General features: G+C 44.7%; 1 protein-coding gene across 1 annotated transcript in view; it reads left to right on the forward strand.

The window, feature by feature from the left end:
- The window catches only part of LOC126149809 (uncharacterized), a 70,849-nt gene that overhangs the window by 18,653 nt on the left and 27,877 nt on the right, over positions 1-24,319 (forward strand). The window contains exons 3-4 of the mRNA XM_049915835.1: positions 5,450-5,588; positions 19,008-19,132. Of these exons, the coding sequence (XP_049771792.1) occupies positions 5,450-5,588; positions 19,008-19,132 (264 nt within the window). The remainder of the gene's footprint in view (positions 1-5,449; positions 5,589-19,007; positions 19,133-24,319) is intronic.

Consider the following 24,319-nt stretch of genomic DNA (forward strand, 5'->3'; position numbering starts at 1 on the left):
GAATCAAAGTGTGTAGGATCTTTGGTAATGTTAACTCTGTCGCGTGGAGCGCGGGCAGAGAGAGAGTCTGGCTGGAGTAGCGAGTGGAGCAGGTGTGTTGTGTGACGCTCCCGCGAGTTGCCGCGCTTTCTGGGTTTGGCAGCATGTAATTGCGCTCGACTTGCGATGATAGTTTCTGACATGGTGTCGCGGACGGGAAGCATTATCTGGCGCACATCAAGAGCCCGTTTCGTCTGGTGACCGTGTCGAGAAGAAGGCGCGCCAACATCCAGCTTCTGCAACAGCGACGGCCGACAATGAGTGACTGTCGCCACATCCTCGATCGAAGGCTTCAAACCTTCAATCAACCAACAAGGAAGACTGGAAGCACGTAAAGTTTTAGAACTGTATGGCAGACCTCAGCTTTTCAAACTTTTAAAATTGTTGCATCAGAAAATTACAGCAACTTAGCATGAACCTTTGTTGCTCATTGTCCCAGTTGCATTACCAAGCAGGGTCCCTTCCTTTTCCGGAATGAACCTGAGTGTCGTTGAAATTCAAACGCCAGCATCATTTTATTTCACTGCTTTAATTTCAAAGTTCAGTTAAGGTATTCATAGATGGCTACAGTATTTAGATTGCACAAGCACAAATTAAGAGTGCGAGTTTTGTTACCGTATTTTAGCTTACCTGTGACTGCAGCTCAGCTTGGTACGTACTAAATTTTACTATTGTTAATTGTTCAGAATCATTTAAATCAAGTTCAAAGTTAAATCTCTTATTTCTAAATTGCGTAGATTCAAGTAGCTTTTGAAATGATTGTTGAGGTAGTCCAAGACTAAACATATTTTACTGAATTTCAATGTGCTTCAGAAAGAAAGCTCACTATTAACTTCAGTCATTAAATTAACTTTCGATTTTCCTGTTTTATTAATTCTTTTGCTAAATTAAGTCAGAGTGTAGCGAAATTTATTACTTCTGACAAACTTTCAGTTTTCACACTGCACGTGTCAACCTTCAGTTGCCACGCTTCTAGTGCTAATTATATGTGTAATAATCTTTCTTTTTCAGTTACTATAGTAATTGTGTTAGGGCTGGCGACCGTAATTTCCCCCAAATCTCAAATATCTAATTACCGCTAGTTGATTGTTAACGTAACGGCCGCACATCTACTTTCTTTATTAACTTTACCCCAATTTCAAAATTAATTTCCACCAGTTTCATTAGCATTTTTCCTTTCATTTAGATGTAACCCTTTCCTCCCTCTTTACCGACAAATTAACCTCGGTGACGATTGCTTTACCCAAATTTCTATTAGGTACACGCGGTTTAATTTTTCACTGTCATTAAGGTCGATAAGTGAGGGGGAGGTTACAAGATCAAGCATAAAAAACAGGAAGAAATTGTACTGAGCTGTGAAAAAGAAGCAAAATAGAAACAGTGAACAGTCCAAGATAAAGATCCAACAGCAAGAACCATGGCGTTGGATTATAAATCGCGAGTATCGTGTTCAAACCTCGTGTTCAAACCTCCCACGTATCTCTATTTCTTTTCACAAATTTATGAACTTTCCGCCCTGTCACTGACGCGTCTCTTCTCCTTCTGTAGTTCTGGCAATTGTCATACTTTACGTTGGTTATAGAATATGAGCCATGTGGTAAATATATATTACCGTCGCAGGTAAATGTGGTGAATTGTGAGAGCAGGTGAGATGCCGCATAGACCTCTATAAAAAAAAAGAAAAAAGAAAAAAAGAAAAAAAAGGCCGGACGTGAACTATGTTGCAGCAAAGGAATTCAAGATTCAAAGCTTCCAAAACAGAACGCAGGAATCATAACATGTGGTACTTTTGCACGTCTGGCAGTCCCTTCCTTACACTTCACTGGTGCAAACGAACGTTACATCACGAAACAGACACAAATTTGAATACAGCGCACAGACACGTCAATTACAGGACGGTCAGCTCGTAATTTTGTGAAAAAAAAAAGATGTACAATGAAGGCTTTTACGACCGGATGTTTCACCTGCCGAGAATCCTTAAGGGTTGTATGGCCGTAGTCCATGGAATTCTTCCTTCCCTGAGTCTCGTCCAAAGCTACGTTGGACATCTTCGTAGGTGCTCTTGGTTGTGCTGAGTCTTGCCGACTGACGAGTGGAAAGTGGGCGTAGTCTGGATTTAACGTGATAGAGATAAACCTTGTCAAGGATAAAATATAACTATCGATCATAGTACGTCAAAGGTAAAAACTTCTCATCGACTCTGTAACGCCACTGTCCATATATCACTGAGTTTCATAGCTTCTTCCTTTCTGTTAAAATAATCCCTATGTTTATATAGTTCGATGGCTTCTCTATATAGCCGTGGATAATTGTTCGTCATAGTACATAAAACTTCAGTTTCCGAAAATTTCTCTACGTGATCACCCGACTGAAGAGCATGCTCCGCCACGGCTGACTTGTCCGTTTTCCCTAGTGGGCAAAGACTTTCATGTTCCTTCAACCGTGCGTTCACCCTTCTCTTTGTAGTTCCAATGTAGACCCTACCACATGTACACGGAATCCTGTATACACCACTTGCAGACAGAGGGGGTCGTTTATAGTTAACGGAACGACGTGCTTGGCCTATTTTCTTTGTTGGTCTGAAAATCGGTCGATTCTCATGTTTCCTTAAAATCTTGCCGATTTGATCCGTTACTTCTTTGATGAAGGGTAAAGAAACCGTGTTCTTCCATCACTGTGTTCTATCGTTGTCCTTAGGCCTCCTGTTATTCGGTCGCAAAAAAATTGTAGGTCACGAGGGATTTCCGAACACGAATCTGCTCCTTCACCGTTCAACACGGTGACTACACAACCAAGACGCGATGGTCCTTCTGGTGCACTAGATGTTGAAAATCATTAGCTTCAACTGTTCCTGTTTTTATTTTGTTCCTTTTTTCACAGTTCAGTATACTTTCTTCCTGTTTTCGTCACGAGGGAGTTCCGAACACGAATCTGCTCTTTCACCGTTCAACACGGGGACTACACAACCAAGACGCGATGGTGCTTGTAGTGCACTAGATGTTGAAAATCCTTAGCTTCAACTGTTCCTGTTTCTATTTTGTTCCTTTTTTCACAGTTCAGTACACCATCTTCCTGTTTTCATGCTTGATCTGTGTTCAGTTTTTGACGGGCTGTCCACTGGGCCCTCTTACCTCTAAGTCTGAGGGGATTGCGATGGGGAGTTTCCCTTGTTAATACGGCTGTGATGTTTCTTATTAATATTAGCATGAACTAGTTATCGCAAGATGACCATCCTCTCTCTCCAGGAGTGCTACTGAAGTAAGGTCTTCCGTCGATAGCTCAGGTTCTGTGTTCGAATCCTAATCCGTCACACAGTTTAGCCCTGTCAGGACGTTTAATATGCCGAAGTTGGATGTGCCGTCTGGCTTCCTTCTGACTCGAATGCTCTGTGTCGGCTGTACATAGTACTCAATGGGGAAAAACTGCACGCCTGATCCCTGCCCACACAAACTGCAGCACGCACACTGATCAGTCTTGTTCTGCCGTACCATTTCAAGTGTTCTCGTGTTATACTGCACAGGTTAGTTCATAAATGTTGCACCTCTACCCTGAACATCAAGCAGCTTGTAAGAAATTAAAGAATTGTGTTCACGTTTAGTTACACGGTTAAGTTAAATGTTTCCCTATTGAGCCGTTAACCGATTTACTCGAAGATTAAAATTGATTATGTTAATTTTCTTTGTTAATTCTTAGCTAATTTAATAGTAAATAAAGTACTATAGAGTCCTAATAATTATGAAATAAATATATAGAAAAGAAAGACAAAATCAAAACATGGCCGTTGCAAAGAAGATGGAAAATAAAAGTAAATCGTTGCTATAATTAAACTTTTGGTGCGTGAGGCACTGTAGATGGAAAACTGTTAACCGTATGGGTAGAAAACTTCCTAGTAATGACATTCGGGCTGTGTGGTGCAGGACTTGCGCTGTTAGTGAAGTTAGTGTTCGGCTAGGCGTTAGGCGCCGGTAGTGGCACGGCGACGTAGGGTTGAAGCACAAGCATGAGTGTGAATTACTGTTGCAGACAGTCAACATGGGTCTGGACAAGGCGAGCAGAGCCTTATTCGGTAAAGATGTTCTATCAAAGCAACAGCAATAGTGGTGTTGCTCTTTGCAAGTATCGACACATTAAAGGGATACGGAGAGGTCCTCTTCCCGCTCCGGGATTGAAAAACATGACTCGGAAATTCGAATTAAGTAGCGACTTGGGAGTTACTCCTGGGAGAGCACACATATCGTTGAAAATGTTACTGTTCTCATGGCTGAGAATTCTGGACGCAATGTGCGAGCTTCAGGCGGTGCACGAGCTCTGTCACGACAACTGAACATGCCATGGTCCACCGTTCGCAAATTGCTACGAACGGTTGTGAAATGGAATCTCTAGTGCGTTTCCAGACGGGCATGGGCGCAGATAGTCCTCACACTGAGCAACGGTTGTAACCTGAAACGTCAACATGCTGCGGAGTAACAAATGTTACCCTCTCACGTGTAAATTAAAAAGTGTTTCCTTTAATGGTTCATTCGTTATTGCCCATACAAATACTTCCACAAATTTCGTTGTCCTACGATCATTCGTTTTTTATGGGGCCGTCTCAAGCAGCGAAAGTTTAATAATTATCACCATGTAATTGTTTCCGCTTTTCTAACGAACACCATACCTCTAGAATGATTTCAGTATGTTGTCTACCGAAAGTACTGCATGGCCTAGAAAGCGTGTCTGGTTTCTCCTGCATTCTCTTTCGATCACTCACGGGCCTACAACAGTTGTAATTAGTACATGAAATGCAGTCGCGGTTGCGAATATGGACAACCATCAGCTGTGTAACGGAATGACAACAATGAAAATTTGTGCTAGATCGGGACTCGAAACCGGATTTCCCGCTTACAGCAAGCTGTCGCCTTATCAAATGTCTGCCCTGAACGGAATATACGTAATTGATGTACGATTGCAGGTTGTAGGCACAGGGCTGACGACATACGGTAGTTTGGGTCTCGTTCTGAAGTGTGCTCGGATAGCCAAATGGTAAGGCGACCGCTCGCGATAAACGGGAAATCAGGGTTCGAGTACTGGTCCGGCACAAATTTTCATTGTCTTCATTCCATTATACAGCTGATGTTTGTCCACATTCTCAGCTGTGAATACATTTCATGATTTCGTAACGGCTGTATTCGCTGCAGTGCCTGTCGTTTCGTACCTGAATGAACGTCCGAAAGAACATTGCATCTTACTTCTGAACAACACGGACAATGCAATATCGTATTACAATTTGTTGTTTAAGTATTTCAGCAAATGAGTTGTATATTACGTTGCCGTATTATTGCAAAACGTATTACTGTATTAGTACTGGATTAGCCAGATATATCATACAAGCAACTGATGCTTCACATGTAAGTTTATTGTTTCCTTTCAGGTTTCCTTCTGTCGCTGGACAGGACAAAATGCCACTACGAGGGGAAGACGTACGAACCTGGCGCAGAGATCTCGGACGTAATCAAGTCTGTGTGCACCCCAGTGTGTAGCTGTTACAGTCTCACCGAAGGACCCTCGAGGTTAGTAAAGGCATTCAGAATACACGTTGTAGCAATGTAGTCACTCTAAGCAGTAACTGCGTCAGCACTTGCAGCAGAGCAGAACAGACATTTGGTACAAACGTCTTAATTCCTTTGACAACGGAAGACTCAAAAGGAAAAGAGAAAATCAAGTATATCATTGTCACTGCTCCACGAAAACAATGAATACTAATTGAGACGCAATTATGTCTGGGAGAATCAAATACAACGTAGTACATTCGATGGTAAATAAAGGCATAAAATGTTTTTCTGTGCTTCGATTACGGAAGGCATTAGGCAAACGATCAATTACCTGAATATTAATTTTGGAATGGAATTGAAGTCCAGAGAGACGAATAAGATTTTTAAGATTTTCCGATCACACTGTACGTTTTGACAGACACAATGAAGACCTTAGTAGGCCAATCTAATGAAACGTATTTTGATTTGAAAAAACGTTTACTTTTTTTTAAAGTAAGCCTGTGGTGATGGAATGTAATCGAACTTAAGTATTAGTCATGCTGAGAGAATTAGATTAGGAATGAAGACACTGAAGGTGATAATCGAGTTTTGCTATTTGGGCTGCAAAATAACTGACGAAGCAGTAACGGGGTATAAATTACAGACTGGAGGTAGCAAGAAAAACTATACTCAAAGACAAAAATATTCTAACCACGAATATAAATTTAAATACCGGGAAATATTTTCCTGTCTGGAATACAGCCTAATATGGAATGAAACATTGCCGATAAACAGTACAGACAATTTGACCATAGAAGCATTTGGAACGTTGTATTACAGATGAATGCTGAAGTTTAATGGCGTTAATATGATAACCAATGTAAAGGTCCCAAATCGTGTCAAGGAATAGTTAACTTTACTGAGGGTGGGAGTAAGAATTGTTCAGAAAAGCCAAGGCCTGACTGTCTCTAGTCAGCAGGTTCAAACTGCTGTAGGATGCAGTAATCATACAGATAGTGGGCCTGGTACGGACAGACTAGCATTGAGAATTTCATGAACCAGTCTGAGGGCTGAACACCACAATAACATTAACGTTTGCGAGTTTCCTGTTGGTATTACTGTTTTTAATAAAGTGATGCTTGAGCTCCGAACCATACGTATAATGACTTGAAAAATTACAGTAACAAGTGGCACCTTATTCATGCGAAGACACATTCTAGGAATTAACTCGTCTTCAGGTGGACAAATATAGTTACGTAACTGTCCCTACGTTTTGAATTCTTCGGCTCCCTTGTGCAATATAGTTTTGTTCCGCCACCACTTTTCTTTCACTCATATACATATGGACCAGCAACGGTAAAGTAGACGTAGCTACCACACTTTACCGAATACACTGACCTGCCAGAACATTTTGACCACCGACCTGCTATCGATATAAACCCGTTCAGGCGATAGCAGCATCACATGGCGAGGAATGACTGCCAATCAGACACACGCACGGTGCATGTAGCATCGTAAGTGTGCTGTCCGTGTGTGGAATGGATAAGGTGCGCAATCTATCTGAGTTTGACCGAGGGCATGTAATGTCTCTTGCAGCGGTCTCTCCGCGATATTTTCAGAAATTTTATAAATTATATAACTCAGTACATATTTCGAAATATCTCTTCTTATCTTACCGATTATCAATGCAAAGTAGTTTCAAGCCCAATTATTCCTTGTAGCGTCCATTTACTCCATGGAATAGCTTCTCTGCTATCTATGTTTTCTCTTATGAAAAGAATAGGGGACTTCTTGCCGATTAGTCGTGAAAGAAGGAGGTATATGTATGTATTGTTGAGCTAGTCGCCATCTTGATGAGATTCTGTATGAGAATGAATTTAATACATGAACTAAACTAAAGTAAGTGTGTTCGCGTATTATTTAACTGATTATTATTGACAGTGTCTGCTTACTACGCTGTGTTGCACGGGATCAGTGGGAAACGTCTGATTTACACTGGACGAACCTGCCGTTTTGTATGCTCAAGATATCCAGTTACTTCAAATAAATAGGCTAACACGGTCTTACCAGCAGATCTCCGGTCTTCCCCATGTGATCACCGAAAGTTAATAATTGTTACAAATGTTTCCAGGAGATCGACTGACAATTTTCGTCGCACCGAGACTTCGAAATTGCTTCACTGCCTTATGGAATTTAAGTTAAGCTCAATTTAATCAGGATAGAACAGTATTGAACTGTGTGAATGTGATAAGCCTCCTTTGTCAATGAAAATTCCCTTAATATACGCATGTTTTTACTATCCAGAGAGTGAAGCTAAATCAGGCCGGTGTGAGAGAGGTTTTTAAATTTTAGATCCCACATAAAAGATATTAAAGGCAGATTGTGATGGCCTGGAGGCTCGGCACGAGCCTTTCGGAAACTGCACGACTTGCCGGGTGTTCGAGGAGTTCTTTTGCAAGTTCCTTCAATACGTGGCGAAACCAAGGTGAAACAACGTCCAGGCGTCATATGGTTGGCGGCCACCCCTCCTTACTGATGTCAGACGTCGTAGGTTGGGCAAACAGGTAAAACAGGACAAGCGGCAAATTGTAGCGGATCTAACAACATACACTCCTGGAAATGGAAAAAAGAACACATTGACACCGGTGTGTCAGACCCACCATACTTGCTCCGGACACTGCGAGAGGGCTGTACAAGCAATGATCACACGCACGGCACAGCGGACACACCAGGAACCGCGGTGTTGGCCGTCGAATGGCGCTAGCTGCGCAGCATTTGTGCACCGCCGCCGTCAGTGTCAGCCAGTTTGCCGTGGCATACGGAGCTCCATCGCAGTCTTTAACACTGGTAGCATGCTGCGACAGCGTGGACGTGAACCGTATGTGCAGTTGACGGACTTTGAGCGAGGGCGTATAGTGGGCATGCGGGAGGCCGGGTGGACGTACCGCCGAATTGCTCAACACGTGGGGCGTGAGGTCTCCACAGTACATCGATGTTGTCGCCAGTGGTCGGCGGAAGGTGCACGTGCCCGTCGACCTGGGACCGGACCGCAGCGACGCACGGATGCACGCCAAGACCGTAGGATCCTACGCAGTGCCGTAGGGGACCGCACCGCCACTTCCCAGCAAATTAGGGACACTGTTGCTCCTGGGGTATCGGCGAGGACCATTCGCAACCGTCTCCATGAAGCTGGGATACGGTCCCGCACACCGTTAGGCCGTCTTCCGCTCACGCCCCAACATCGTGCAGCCCGCCTCCAGTGGTGTCGCGACAGGCGTGAATGGAGGGACGAATGGAGACATGTCGTCTTCAGCGATGAGAGTCGCTTCTGCCTTGGTGCCAATGATGGTCGTATGCGCGTTTGGCGCCGTGCAGGTGAGCGCCACAATCAGGACTGCATACGACCGAGGCACACAGGGCCAATACCCGGCATCATGGTGTGGGGAGCGATCTCCTACACTGGCCGTACACCACTGGTGATCGTCGAGGGGACACTGAATAGTGCACGGTACATCCAAACCGTCGTCGAACCCATCGTTCTACCATTCCTAGACCGGCAAGGGAACTTGCTGTTCCAACAGGACAATGCACGTCCGCATGTATCCCGTGCCACCCAACGTGCTCTAGAAGGTGTAAGTCAACTACCCTGGCCAGCAAGATCTCCGGATCTTTCCCCCATTGAGCATGTTTGGGACTGGATGAAGCGTCGTCTCACGCGGTCTGCACGTCCAGCACGAACGCTGGTCCAACTGAGGCGCCAGGTGGAAATGGCATGGCAAGCCGTTCCACAGGACTACATCCAGCATCTCTACGATCGTCTCCATGGGAGAATAGCAGCCTGCATTGCTGCGAAAGGTGGATATACACTGTACTAGTGCCGACATTGTGCATGCTCTGTTGCCTGTGTCTATGTGCCTGTGGTTCTGTCAGTGTGATCATGTGATGTATCTGACCCCAGGAATGTGTCAATAAAGTTTCCCCTTCCTGGGACAATGAATTCACGGTGTTCTTATTTCAATTTCCAGGAGTGTACTTTAATTCAGGGCAGAGTCTGAAAATACAGTGCGCCGGACACTCCTAACGACGGTACATGCATGTGCCACTGCACTACTACATCGGCAACTATAACTGAAATGGGCACGAGATCATGAGCACTAGACGCTGGCGCATTGGCAGAGCCTTGCATGACCTGATGAATCCCGATACCTCCATCATGCCGACGGGAGGCCGCGAATCCGTCGTCTTCCAGTGGCATTTTTAACAAGATAATGTGTCATGTCAGAAGGGCAGGAGGATGATGGAATGGTTTAAGGAACACAGTTGCGAGATCCAGCTGATGTTCTGGACACTCAACTGCCCAGATCTGAACCTGGTCGAACACATCTGGGATCTGATTGAACATGGGGTCAGAGCTCATTGTACGCCTCCCCGGAATTTACGGGAATTAGGTGATTTGCGTGTGCAGATGTGGTGCCGCCCCGCTGCAGTGACCTACCAAGTCCTCACTGCTTCCATGCCACGACGGTTCGCCACTCTTATCCGTGACACAGGTGGACATACCGGCTGTTAGGAAGGCGGCATTATTCTTCTGTGTGATCAGTGCATATGTATATCTAACTGTAAATATAGATACTAGTGTGCGAACCCACAAAAAAATTCTCCATTAGTCTCGGAAAACGTCTTTTAGCGATTTCGCGTGTGTACCTACGGCCATAATGTGCACACCACTGGGATGTGCATGACAGAGGGTACGTCTCCTGTACCAGTTATCAGGGCTTCTTCCCTCTCCATACACGAATCAAGCGCGGGAGTAATGATTGTTTAGATGCCTCCGTGAGTGCTGGTATTAATCTAATCTTGTGCTCGGGATCCCTATAAAAGCGATACCTAGGGGGTTGTAATATTTTCATAGGTTCATCGTTCATAGCTGGTTCATGATATTTTTTGTGATGGCTTTCTCGGATAAATTTACGTCTGTCTTCAAGTGTCTGCCAGTTCAGTTCTTTCAACGTCTCTGTGAAACACTCCCAAGGATCGGACAAAATTGTGACCATGCGTGTTGCCCTTCTCTGTACACGTTTAGTATCGCCTGTTAGTTCTATTTCGTGGACTCCACACACCTGATCAATATTCCAGGATGTGTCACGCGAGTGCTTTGTAAGAATACTCCTGGGTAGATCGATTACATTTCCTTAGTACTCTAAGAGTTACCCGAAGTCTGCTACCCGCTTTACCAACCACCGAGCCTCTGTGATCACTCCATTTCATGCGCCTACAAAGTGCTACACCGAACCGAGCGGGGTGGCGCAGTGGTTAGACAATGGACTCGTATTCGGGAGGACGATGGTTCAATCCCGCGTCCGGCCATCCTGATTTAGGTTTTCCGTGATTTCCCTAAATCACTCCAGGCAAATGCCGGGATGGTTCCTCTGAAAGGGCACGGCCGCATTCCTTCCCCATCCTTCCCTAATCCGATGAGACCGATGACCACGCTGTCTGGTCTCCTTCCCCCAACCAACCAACCAAGTGCTACACCCAGATAATTGTATGAGTTGACCGATACCAATTATAACTCGTAATCATGTACATACCGTTCTTTCGTTCTGTGAAGTGCACTGTTTCACATTTTTTTGACATTTAAGGCAATTTGACAATCTTTGCACCGCACTTAAATCTTAACGAGACAGAGTTCTTATAGATAACTGCACCATCTGTGAAAAATCCGAAGTTGTTATTAGTATATTATCTTCATGTTCGCTAATGTGAAACATATTCTAAATAATTACGCGCTCTTTCTGTTAACTGTGAGTGTTCAAATAGACACTCCCACGCTGAGAGTGACTTCCCCTTCTCTTTCTGCTACTTAGTCTCGTTCATCCGCCGTTTACAAAGGACCCCAAATGTGCATTGCATTGGAGACTGAAAGCTGTTACAGCCTTTGAACCTAGGAATTATCTTTGGAAACTGACACTTACTAGTGCGGCAGCCAAACAGCCATATTCTACTTACCAGAGAAACTCAATAGTTTGCTAAATTTACAGAGTTCATATTTAGGGAAACTTTGTAACCTATTCAGGGAATATGTCTTATCCATAGCTAAGGAGGTTCGCCTGTTATGCTTTGTCTTGATTCTGTCCTGCAGTCTGTTATTTCGGGTTTACAGTTATTCTGTTGTTTTTAAATCTGTTCTTTGTGCTCAATATTATCTATTTCGTTTCGTGGGTAAATAACTCCTTTGTAAACATCCTTCCGTAATGAAAAATGCAACTGTATCACGGATCGCATTCAGTGGTACCAGGCCATCAATATGCGCACACTGAGAGGTTGCAGTGTTAGTATTGTTGTAATGTTGTTAGTATTGTTATTGTTGTGGTTCGCAGGAGAGCCAACACCGTGTTACTAGAGGAGGCCGAAAGGCACGCGTTTTTTCCGGAGATCTTGCTGGCCAGGGTAGTTGACTTACACCTTCTAGAGCACGTTGGGTGGCACGGGATACATGCGGACGTGCATTGTCCTGTTGGAACAGTAAGTTCCCTTGCCGGTCTAGGAATGGTAGAACGATGGGTTCGATGACGGTTTGGATGTACCGTGCACTATTCAGTGTCCCCTCGACGATCACCAGTGGTGTACGGCCAGTGTAGGAGATCGCTCCCCACACCATGATGCCGGGTGTTGGCCCTGTGTGCCTCGGTCGTATGCAGTCCTGATTGTGGCGCTCACCTGCACGGCGCCAAACACGCATACGACCATCATTGGCACCAAGGCAGAAGCGACTCTCATCGCTGAAGACGACACGTCTCCATTCGTCCCTCCATTCACGCCTGTCGCGACACCACTGGAGGCGGGCTGCACGATGTTGGGGCGTGAGCGGAAGACGGCCTAACGGTGTGTGGGACCGTAGCCCAGCTTCATGGAGACGGTTGCGAATGGTCCTCGCCGATACCCCAGGAGCAACAGTGTCCCTAATTTGCTGGGAAGTGGCGGTGCGGTCCCTTACGGCACTGCGTAGGATCCTACGGTCTTGGCGTGCATCCGTGCGTCACTGCGGTCCGGTCCCAGGTCGACGGGCACGTGCACCTTCCGCTGACCACTGGCGACAACATCGATGTACTGTGGAGACCTCACGCCCCACGTGTAGAGCAATTCAGCGGTACGTCCACCCGGCCTCCCGCATGCCCACGATACGCCCTCGCTCAAAGTCCGTCAACTGCACATACGGTTCACGTCCACGCTGTCGCGGCATGCTACCAGTGTTAAAGACTGCGATGGAGCTCCGTATGCCACGGCAAACTGGCTGACACTGACGGCGGCGGTTCACAAATGCTGCGCAGCTAGCGCCATTCGACGGCCAACACCGCGGTTCCTGGTGTGTCCGCTGTGCCGTGCGTGTGATCATTGCTTGTACAGCCCTCTCGCACTGTCCGGAGCAAGTATGGTGGGTCTGTCACACCGGTGTCAATGTGTTCTTTTTTCCATTTCCAGGAGTGTAAATCGAAACCAAACAAGTTCACTATAGAAGAAGAACGAAGGACGTAAAATGTCTCAAGTTTTGCTTGTCCTTTGTATGTTGCAAGAAGGCTGCACTGTCCTAACACAGGGATATCTTGACCTGAATAACTAGATAACATTTGCGGCACACAATGGAGGTATGCCCAGCTGTTTGTACGTGTCTTGATTGATCAGTGAAACTGCAGGTCCGGTATCGAGCTGGAATGGTATAACTTTGCCGTTAATGTCCAAGTCTACAAAGAGTTTATTGTCCTGCTGACGACAAGAGCGACTGTCTCGTGCAACGTGAACTGACACTGGTACAAAATCACTTGCGACTTGACGGGAGTTCCAGCGATGTCGACGCACACTATTTGTGGGATGAACACAGTCACTGCTGGAGAGAGTGGCACTGGGCGGAGTGGAATGAACTATATGAATTTCCATGGGCGAAGTTTCGCGAGCCTGAGTATCCTTGGTTCGATTCTGATTCCGGCGCGAAGCAAAGGGCCTGGAATGATGTTGAGTATCCGATCTGAGCTTTTTCTGGCAAAGACTTTGAACATGTCCTTTTTTATTACAGTAAAAGCAAATAGCTTGGCGTGACGGGCAATTCTCATGCGAATGTCTAGTAGCACACCATGGGCATGATTTTAGCACTGCATTTGCCTTCTGGTGTGGTACACGTGGCTGAGAGACTGGCGGCAGCGGCGCGGCCGGGTGCGAGGGCTGTTTACTGTTCCGTCAGCTCGCCCGGCTGGCCGGTTAACCTGACATACGGGCGGCGAAGTTTCAAATGATTCCTGAGCAAAGTCAAGTGTGTCCTGTTGATCCAATATCTCCATCACTTTTTGAAGGGAGGGATTGACTAGTTTCAAAATCTGTTCCCGTATACGAACATCAGAAACGTTCTGTGCAATTGCGTCACGCACCATAGTATCTGAATAAGGGAGTCCACATTGACACTCAAAAGCACAATCCCTAGTAAGGCCTTGCAAGGTTGCAACCCACTCCCGAGTAGTCTGACCTGCCGTACGTTTTGTACGAAAGAAGGCATACCATTTCGCAACTACATTGACTGATTCTTTGAAAAATGCATCTAATGCAGACAAAGTTTCTTCGTAGGACAGAGTTGCTACGTCACGTCGGGGAAATAATTTAACTATCGCACGGTACGTTTGTACGCCGACCGAAGACAACAAAAATGGCTGCCGCTCATTACCTTGAATTCTGTAGGCGGCGAGATGGAATCCAAATTGGCGTGACCACTCCGTTCTGCTTTCCAGTGCAGCATCAAAACGACGAAAAGTTGGTGCTACTGCGTGTTGTGGCTGCGTTAGCGGTGGTGCGCTGGCTGCCGCATCGTTTGGCATCACATGTTGACCCTGGACGAGCTGTCCAAGGGCATCCAGTAAGGCCTGCGTCTGCTGATTCTGTAAGCGATAAAATTCGGACAGTACATCTGGAGATGGTGGCGAAGCCATTACACAAGTAAATCAGAGCAGTATAGTTAAGAACGCAGTGTTGCCTCGTCGCCAATGTTGTGGTTGGCAGGAGAGCCAACACTGTGTTACTAGAGGAGGCCGAAAGGCACGCGTTTTAGCTCACGCAGGCTGGCGTGAGGTCTGGAACAGGACAAGGAAATTGGAATTTAGAAAAACGGACGTAGCTGGTGGAATACTTAACTTTAATCCATTAATGATGAACGTCGCTCTTGACTGTACATGATTCACAATATCAATAGTAACTGAATATGGTGCCTTGCTAGGTCGTAGCAAATGACGTAGCTGAAGGCTATGCTAACTATCATCTCGGCAAATGAGAGCGTATTTTGTCAGTGAACCATCGCTAGCAAAGTCGGTTGTACAACTGGGGCGAGTGCTAGGAAGTCTCTCTAGGCCTGCCGTGTGGTGGCGCTCAGTCTGCAATCACTGGTAGTTGTGACAAATGGTTCAAATGGCTCTGAGCACTATGGGACTCAACATCTTAGGTCATAAGTCCCCTAGAACTTAGAACTACTTAAACCTAACTAACCTAAGAACATCACACACACCCATGCCCGAGGCAGGATTCGAACCTGCGACCGTAGCAGTCCCGCGGTTCCGGACTGCAGCGCCAGAACCGCTAGACCACCGCGGCTGGCGGTTGCGACACGCGGGTCCGACCTATACTAACGGACCGCGGCCGATTTAAAGGCTACCACCTAGCAAGTGTGGTGTCTGGCGGTGACACCACAGTTATCGGCCGTCAGATGGTGCCCAGGATGCGTGCCTGTATGCCCTCTGCTTTGACTCAACAGGCAGTAACTGTGCTCATCAAAATTCCTTTCGAGTCTTCAGGCCAATCAAACTGTCACCTCTACACAACATTTTCGAGGTCCACCTGGTCGCCATCATCAGGTGAGAACAGCTCAGCCGCTCTCGTCGATAAATGATTCAAACCGTGAACGACGCAACCTTTATATGCAGTGAAAATACGAAAGCGCATGCGGTAAGGTAAATGCGCAAGTGCTTGCCTAATCGTATCTGCTGCCCCGGGCGCAAGTAGCGTTGCAGTGCCTCCAATCGTGAATACTGTTGAAAAACAATATACAGCTAAAAATTATTACTCATAACCGGCCGATTCACATGTCGTTGTTTCTTCATATCTGACAAAACAGGATTTAAAGTTTTACTTAGCGAATATCAGTTATCACGGTTAATGACGTTATCTGTCAGTTTGATTTCGGCAGATTCTTTTAAAACACAATCGCAGAAACGCGAGGCGTTTGCAACTACTTGTGTCTCATTGTACAATCTCCTATGTCCCGCCGGCTGTGGTGGCCAAGCGGTTAAAGGCGCTACAGTCTGGAACCACGGGACCGCTACGGTCGCAGGTTCGAATCCTGCCTAGGGCATGGATGTGTGTGATGTCCTTAGGATAGTTAGGTTTAAGTAGTTCTAAGTTCTAGGGGACTGATGACCTTAGAAGTTAAGTCCCATAGTGCGCAGAGCCATTCGAACCATTCCTATGGCCCTCTGTAAGACAGTGCTCAGCCACCGCAGATTTGTCAGATTGTAATAATCGCGTATGGTATTATGTTCAAGTCATCTGTCATTGACGGCACGAATAATTTTAACAATATATCGTTTTTCGACAGTATTCACCACTGGAGGCGCTGCAGCTGTTCGTACGCCAGGGGGCAACAGCTACGATTGAGCGCTTGCGCATCATCTTATCGCATGCGCTTTTTTATTTTCGCCGCATATAAGGGTTCCGTCGTTCACGGTTTGAACTTCCACCGTCGGAGGGCAGTATGAGATTTCAAGTCCCACCGCCACACCTTCAACGTGCACTCCAATGATGTCACTGGAATGACATTATTGTAGGATAGAACAAATTTACCTTTACACCAAGACAGTAAGACCGAGATGCAACGGTTACGCTGTACCTCAACACACCACAAAATTAAAAAAAAAATGGTTTGAATAAGTTATTGGCGAGAGCGACCTGGCTTTCCTCACCTGATTATGGTGGGCGGGTGGACTGTGCAAATATTGTGTGCAGATTACAGCTTGATCCGGCTGAAGACCCGACAAGAATCTAATCTGTCAATACGCCGGGAAAGTATACATAGTCACAGTAACTGAGCTCAGTTCATGGGTGAACAGTGTTTGTAAAATTCATTCTGGGGCACAAATATGACCAGGCGACGAGTACGTACTCTTGTTGAACAACATCAGCCATTTGAATGAGGTCGTTTTGAGAGGCTGCGGGAAGCTGCGTGGGTATATCAACGGATTGCTTCAAATATTGACGACAGAGTATCGGTACTGCGGCGCTGCTTTCGGCAGTGGTGTGTAGAACATTTTCGGCAGCCAAAGACCAGGTTCTGGACGTCGGCGTGGTACAGACGCACGTCAAGGTAGATGGATTGTGGGAGCAGCGATGGCTAACGGAACATCAGCCAAAGAAGAAATCTGGGCACTGTTGCTTCTGCTGTGTCACCAAGGTCCACTGGCAACCGTCCGCTTGCAGGAATAAGATCACGTGCGCCTCTGTCCAGGATACCACTGGCGCCACGACTCCGCCAACCACGGCTACACTGGCGTCGTTAAGGGGCTCCGGAACGCCCTATACTTGCAATGTTAAAATAACGCTTATAAATTACATCTTTCCTCACAAAGTATTTGAGGTAGGAAGTTGAAATTTTTACAGATTATTTATTGGAATATGGGCTACAACTTAACACAGGGATTTTACAAAATTTTAGTTCAGTTATTAAAGATGATTTTTTTCAATTGTAATGAAAATTCACAACATTTTTTTGCAATTTTTTATTTATATATTCAAAAATATACAGTTTTTTGGAAAAAGGCTGTGTTAAATTATGCAGAAGGTACTGTGTAACATTTACTGAAAGTTTGAAACAAATATGTTTGGAAGATCCTTAGAAAACATGTAATTAGTATGAGAAAATAAAAGTTTTGGGAATCGAGCGACAAAGATTGGATTAACTTTTTAGTGCATTCCAGGTCCATAGGATGGATTATCTTCATCCTCTGCAAACTCCTCCTCCAGCTTCCTCTTGTTGCTCCTCCTGTTTACTCTTGCTTGTATTTCTAGACTCTTTATAGCCCTGTCTGCAGCCCGAAGGCGTTCGTTGTCTAAAGCAAGCATCGCTCGTACCATGTTAGAACCTATCTTCATTCCCATATTTCTAAATACCTTGCACCTTACAATGTTGCCATCATTGAAAGTCGCAACAGCATCATACACACCAAAGTGAAGTGTTTCTATTCCAACAAATACAGTCTTGGGGATTCTCGACCATATAACACTATTTACACTTTCATTGGGGTTTTGAGTTTTTCCGTGAATACACTTTTTCAACAGTTCAGGTGCTGCTAAGTCTCTGAAAATAGGTTAGCCACAACACATACTTTATCTCACATCACTAAAATGTACCTGATGAAACACGGACGTTAATAATAACACCATTTGACAGCAGTTTAACAGCGCCACAGTGGGTCACGCCCATGTAGAACACATTTCAAAAAAAATTTAAAAATAGTTGTAGTCTTCGGAATTGAATAAATTATATATCTATTAAAAGGTAATAGTCTGCAGATTCAGAAAACGCAATAAAGTAAAAATTGAACTTTTCATGATTTTGAGCATTTCCGGAGCCCCTTAAGGAGTCGACTGCAACGGGGAAGTGGAATGACGCTCTGGTGTCTTCAGTCATGAGAGTAGGGTCTGTCTGTCTGCGACTGATGGACCTACACGAGTACGGCGTAGAGCTGGCGAGCATTGTGTTCCGGAGTTCGTTCGCTCACGACACATCGGTAACACGCCAGGCTGTACGGAGCCTAAGATACGTTTAGCGACCACATTTGGTGTTCCTGCAGTGTAAATTAACCAGAGGCGGCAACATTGTACAGGTTATTATCCTCGTGCTACTGTCATTTCTTCGACAGGAAGTTGATGTGATTTATAAACTGGACAGTACACGTCTACATACGGATGCGGCGACGCCACGTGCTCTTTGCGGTATACAGCAACTGCTCTGAGCAGGAGATCACTAGATCTCTCGCCTCTTGAAAACGTGTGGACGAGATGAAACGGTAACTTACTTGTTCGCTAGAGCCTGCAAGAACCATTGCTGAATTGCTTGACTTTTAAGATCGTTTACGTGTGGGAATACACTCTGCGTTGCCGATAGAGTGCGGTATACAGCGTATTGATGCGACTGTTTGGGATATCTTTGCTGTGACATGTGTATTTCATTTGGTCTTAATTTGTTATCATACATCCCTATGATGGTACACTACTTTCACTTTCCAATAAAATGACATTGCGTCTGAGCGTGTTGCGTTTTATTTCCGTCGGTATAGATAATATGTGTTAACACTGTGCGAAATAACCCAGTTTATTCGAAACTGAAGCTGTAAACAAAGATTGTCTATATGTTTACTTTCCTTCCCGCAGGGGAGAGGCGAGGTTCTCCTGCGCATCTGGCGGTTGTGCTGGGTATCGGGTACCAGAAGGAAAGGAGTCTTTCTGTTATCCCACCTACGAAGTTGATCGGTGCTGTGGAACTGGTATTAAGTGTGGTAAGTAGGAACAATCAGTATGAACGGTTCGATAGACGTCACTTTTCCTCAAGTCTACCTCATCTTAATATCAAAGGGGTTACGCCTGGCTAAAAATGTATAATTAGTCTTAAAAATAAAATTTTTACAGTACCATTTACTAACTGTTTAATGTTGCGTAATGTATGCTGGATTAAATGAGAGGTATTTCATTACCTGCAGAACACCCATCAAGCATCATTGAATCTAAACAGAGGGAAAAGATCTAAAACAGATTCAAAGAATCATAAAGTGGCTATCGCCGAGAGAGAGGCACCCAAGATCATTTCTTTCAAGAATGGCATCAAAAACATCTAGAGAAGAGACTGCTCACATATTCGTTGTGCACCATTCCGTAGGACTAACCACCGATCAAAACGGAATATACTAAAGCCATGCTATGTTATTCCGCACTTACCTACAGTACTAAATTACTGATCCCTTGCTGCTTCAGAACATGTCCTACCAACCGATCCCTTCTTCTAGTCAAGTTGTCCTCAAATTCCTCTTCTCCCCAATTCTATTCCGTACCTCCTCATCAGTGACGTGATCTACCTATCTAATCTTCTACATTCTTCTGTAGCACCACTTTTCGAAACCTTCTGTTCTCTTCTTCATCATCATCATCACCATCACCATCATCATCATTTAAGACTGATTATGCCTTTCAGCGTTCAGTCTGGAGCATTGCCCTCCTTATACAATTCCTCCATGATCCCCTACTCAGTGCTAACATTGGTGCCTCTTCTGATGTTAAACCTATTACTTCAAAATCATTCTTAACCGAATCCAGGTACCTTCTCCTCGGTCTGCCCCGACTCCTCCTACCCTCTACTGCTGAATCCATGAGTCTCTTGGGTAACCTTACTTCTCCCATGCGTGTAACATGACCCCAGCATCTAAGCCTGTTTGCCCTGACTGCTACATCTATAGAGTTCATTCCCAGTTTTTCTTTGATTTCCTCATTGTGGACACCCTCCTGCAATTGTTCCCATCTACTAGTACCTGCAATCATCCTAGCTACTTTCATATCCGTAACCTCAACCTTGTTGATAAGGTAACCTCAATCCACCCAGCTTTCGCTCCCATACAACAAAGTTGGCCGAAAGATTGAACGGTGCACAGATAACTTAGTCTTGGTACTGACTTCCTTCTTGCAGAAGAGAGTGGATCGTAGCTGAGCGCTCACTGCATTAGCTTTGCTACACCTCGCTTCCAGTTCTTTCACTATGTTGCCATCCTGTGAGAATATGCATCCTAAGTACTTGAAACCGTCCACCTGTTCTAACTTTGTTCCTCCTATTTGGCACTCAATCCGTTTATATTTCTTTCCCACTGACATTACTTTCGTTTTGGAGATGCTAATCTTCATACCATAGTCCTTACATTTCTGATCTAGCTCTGAAATATTACTTTGCAAACTTTCAATCGAATCTGCCATCACAACTAAGTCATCTGCATATGCAAGACTGCTTATTTTGTGTTCACATATCTTAATCTCACCCAGCCAGTCTATTGCTTTCAACATATGATCCATAAATAATATGAACAACAGTGGAGACAGGTTGCAGCCTTGTCTTACCCCTGAAACTACTCTGAACCATGAACTCAACTTACCGTCAATTCTAACTGCTGCCTGACTATCCATGTAAAGAACTTAAATTTCTTGCAAAAGTTTGCCTCCTATTCCATAATCTTGTAGAACAGACAATAACTTCCTCCTAGGAACCCGGTCATATGCCTTTTCTAGATCTATAAAGCATAGATGCAATTCCCTGTTCCACTCATAACACTTCTCCATTATTTGCCGTAAGCTAAAGATCTGGTCCTGACAACCTCTAAGAGGCCTAAACCCGCACTGATTTTCATCCAATTGGTCCTCAACTAATACTCGCACTTTCCTTTCAACAATACCTGAGAAGATTTTACCCACAACGCTGATTAAAGAGATGCCTCTGTAGTTGTTACAATCTTTTCTGTTTCCATATTTAAAGATTGGTGTGATTACTGCTTTTGTCCAGTCTGATGGAACCTGTCCCGACTCCCAGGCCATTTCAATTATCCTGTGTAGCCATTTAAGACCTGACATTCCACTGTATTTGATGAGTTCCGACTTAATTTCATCCACCCCAGCCGCTTTATTGCACTACAATCTATTGACCATTTTCTCCACTTCCTCAAATGTGATCCTATTTCCATCATCATTCCTGTCCCATTCTACCTCGAAATCTGAAACATTACTGATCGCATTTTCACCTACATTGAGCAACTCTTCAAAATATTCCCTCCATCTGCCCAAGGCATCCACAGGATTCACCAGCAGTTTTCCTGAGCTGTCCAAAATACTTGTCATTTCCTTCTTACCTCCCTTTCGAAGACTGCTAATTACACTCCAGAATGGTTTTCCAGCTGCTTGACCCATAGTCTCCAACCTGTTTCCAAAGTCTTCCCAAGATTTCTTCTTGGATGCTGCAATTATCTGTTTGGCTTTGTTTCTTTCTTCAACATAACTTTCTCTGTCTACCAGGGTTCTAGTATGTAGCCATTTTTGATACGCCTTCTTTTTGCTTTTACAGGCTGCCTTGACTGTATCATTCCACCAAGCTGTTTGCTTCATCCTACTTTTAGACACTACTGTTCCAAGACATTCTTTAACCACTTCTAGTACTGTGTCCCTGTACCTTGTCCATTCCTTTTCCAATGACTGTAATTGACTACATTCAACTAACTGGTACCTTTCTGATATCGCTGTTATGTACTTGTGCCTGATTTCCTTATCCTGAAGTTTCTCCACTCTTATCCTCCTACATATGGACCTGACCTCCTGCACTTTCGGCCTCACAATCCCAATTTCACTGCAGATTAAATAATGATCAGTGTCATCAAAGAATCCCCTGAATACACGTGTGTCCCTCACAGCCTTCCTGAATTCCTGATCTGTTATTATATAGTCAATGACAGATCTGGTTCCCCTGCCTTCCCAACTATACCGGTGAATGTTCTTATGTTTAAGAAAGGAGTTTGTGTTTACTAAGCCCATACTGGCACAGAAATCCAAGAATTGTTTCCCGTTCCTGTTGGCCTCCATATCCTCTCCAAATTTACCCATAACCTTTTCATACCCTTCTGTTCGATTTCCAATCCTGGTGTTAAAATCACCCATGAGCAGAACACTGTCCTTGTCCTTTACTCTAACAACTACATCACTGAGTGCCTCATAAAAACTATCCATCTTATCTTGATCTGTCCCTTCACAATGCGAATATACTGACACAATCCTAATTTTCTTGCTAGACACTGTCAAATCTATCCACATCAGTCGTTCGTTCACATACCTTATTGTAACTACGCTTGGTTCCATTTCTTTCCTGATGTAAAGCCCTACACCCCATTGTGCTATTCCTGCTTTGACTCCTGACAGGTAGACCTTGTATTCTCCCACTTCCTCTTCTTTATCACCCTTTACCCGAATGTCACTAACAGCTAAAACGTCCAGCCCCATCTTACTTGCAGCCTCTGCCAGCTCTACCTTCTTCCCAGAGTAGCCCCCATTGATATTAATAGCTACCCATCTCATTACCATTTGTTTGCCAAGTCGTATCTTAGGAGTCCCGGGTTTGTCAGAGGTGGGACTCCGTCACCTCCAAAGGTCCGAGGCATTTTGCTCTGATTGTTGCCAGCATCATTATTAAAGTACCAGGGAAGCAGGTTGCTAGCCTTACTTGCCCCGAGTCCCACTGGGTTTTACCCCTAACGGCTGAGGGACTAGCCGATGGATTTGGTAGTTTTTGCCGTATGAGCACAAAGGTAACCACGACTCAGAATATGTCCGAGATGCCCAGCCTTATTCCAAAGTAACTGGTATCCCGACTGTCAGGACCACTTACTTGGCCACTCATACGTTGCCCGTGGTTCATGAACTAGGACATGACTACAGGAACCCACACCATGTCTGAACTATTTATTGTCCATGTTTCACTTCCATACATAGCTACACTCCATACAAATACTTTCAGAAAAGGCATCCTGACACTTAAATCTATACTCGATGTTAACAAATTTCTCATCTTCAGAAGCGCTTTCCTTGCCACTGCCGGTCTACATTTTATATCCTCCCTACTTCTACCATCATCAGTTATTTTTCTCCCCGCCGGCCGCGGTGGCCGTGCGGTTCTAGGCGCTTCAGTACGGAACCGCGGGACTGCTACGGTCGCAGGTTCGAATCTAGCCTCGGGCATCGATGTGTGTGATGTCCTTAGGTTAGTTAGGTTTAAGTAGTTCTAAGTTCTACGGGACTGATGACCTAAATTGTTAAGTCCCATAGTGCTCAGAGCCATTTGAACCATTTGATTTTGCTCCCCAATTAGCAAAACTCATCTACTACCATTTCCTAATCTAATTCCCTCAGCATCACCCGACATAATTCGACCACATTCCATTATCTTCGTTTTGCTGTTGTTGATGTTCATCTTATAGCCTACTTTCAAGACACTGTCCATTCCGTTCAACTGCTCTTCCAGGTCCTTTGCTGAATCTGACAGAATTACAATGTCATCAGTGAACCTCAATTTTTTTATTTATTCTGCTTGGATTTTAATTCCTACTCCGAATTTTTCTTTTTTTTCCCTTTACTACCTGCTCAATATACAGATTGAACAACACTGGGGAGAGGCTACAACCCTGTCTCACTCCCTTCCCAACCACTGCTTCCCTTTCATGTCCCTCTCATAACTGCCATCTGGTTTCTGTACTAATTGTAAATAGCCTTTCCCTCCTTGTATTTCAGCCCTGCCATCTTCAGAATTTGAAAGAGAGTATTCCGGTCAATATTGTCAAAAGCTTTCTATAAGTCTACAAATGCTAGAAACGTAGTTTTGCCTTTCCTTAATATATTTTCTAAGATAAGCCGTAGGGTCAGCATTGCCTCATGCGTTCCAACATTTCTATGGAATCCAAACTGATCTTCCTCGATGTCGGATTTTTCCATTCGTCCGTAAAGAAAGCTGCCATTGGCAATAAACTGCTCGGTGAAACAGTGCATTTCAGAGCAATATGGGACAGTTTTGATTTTTCTGGGATTCAATCACAGATTTTGATTCATAAATGATAGGAACCTTTCAACTTCGTAGTTGTAGGAAAATAACGAATAAATGGTACACTGATTATGCC

This window comes from Schistocerca cancellata, chromosome 2 (assembly GCF_023864275.1).
Source record: "Schistocerca cancellata isolate TAMUIC-IGC-003103 chromosome 2, iqSchCanc2.1, whole genome shotgun sequence".
NCBI lineage: Eukaryota > Metazoa > Arthropoda > Insecta > Orthoptera > Acrididae > Schistocerca > Schistocerca cancellata.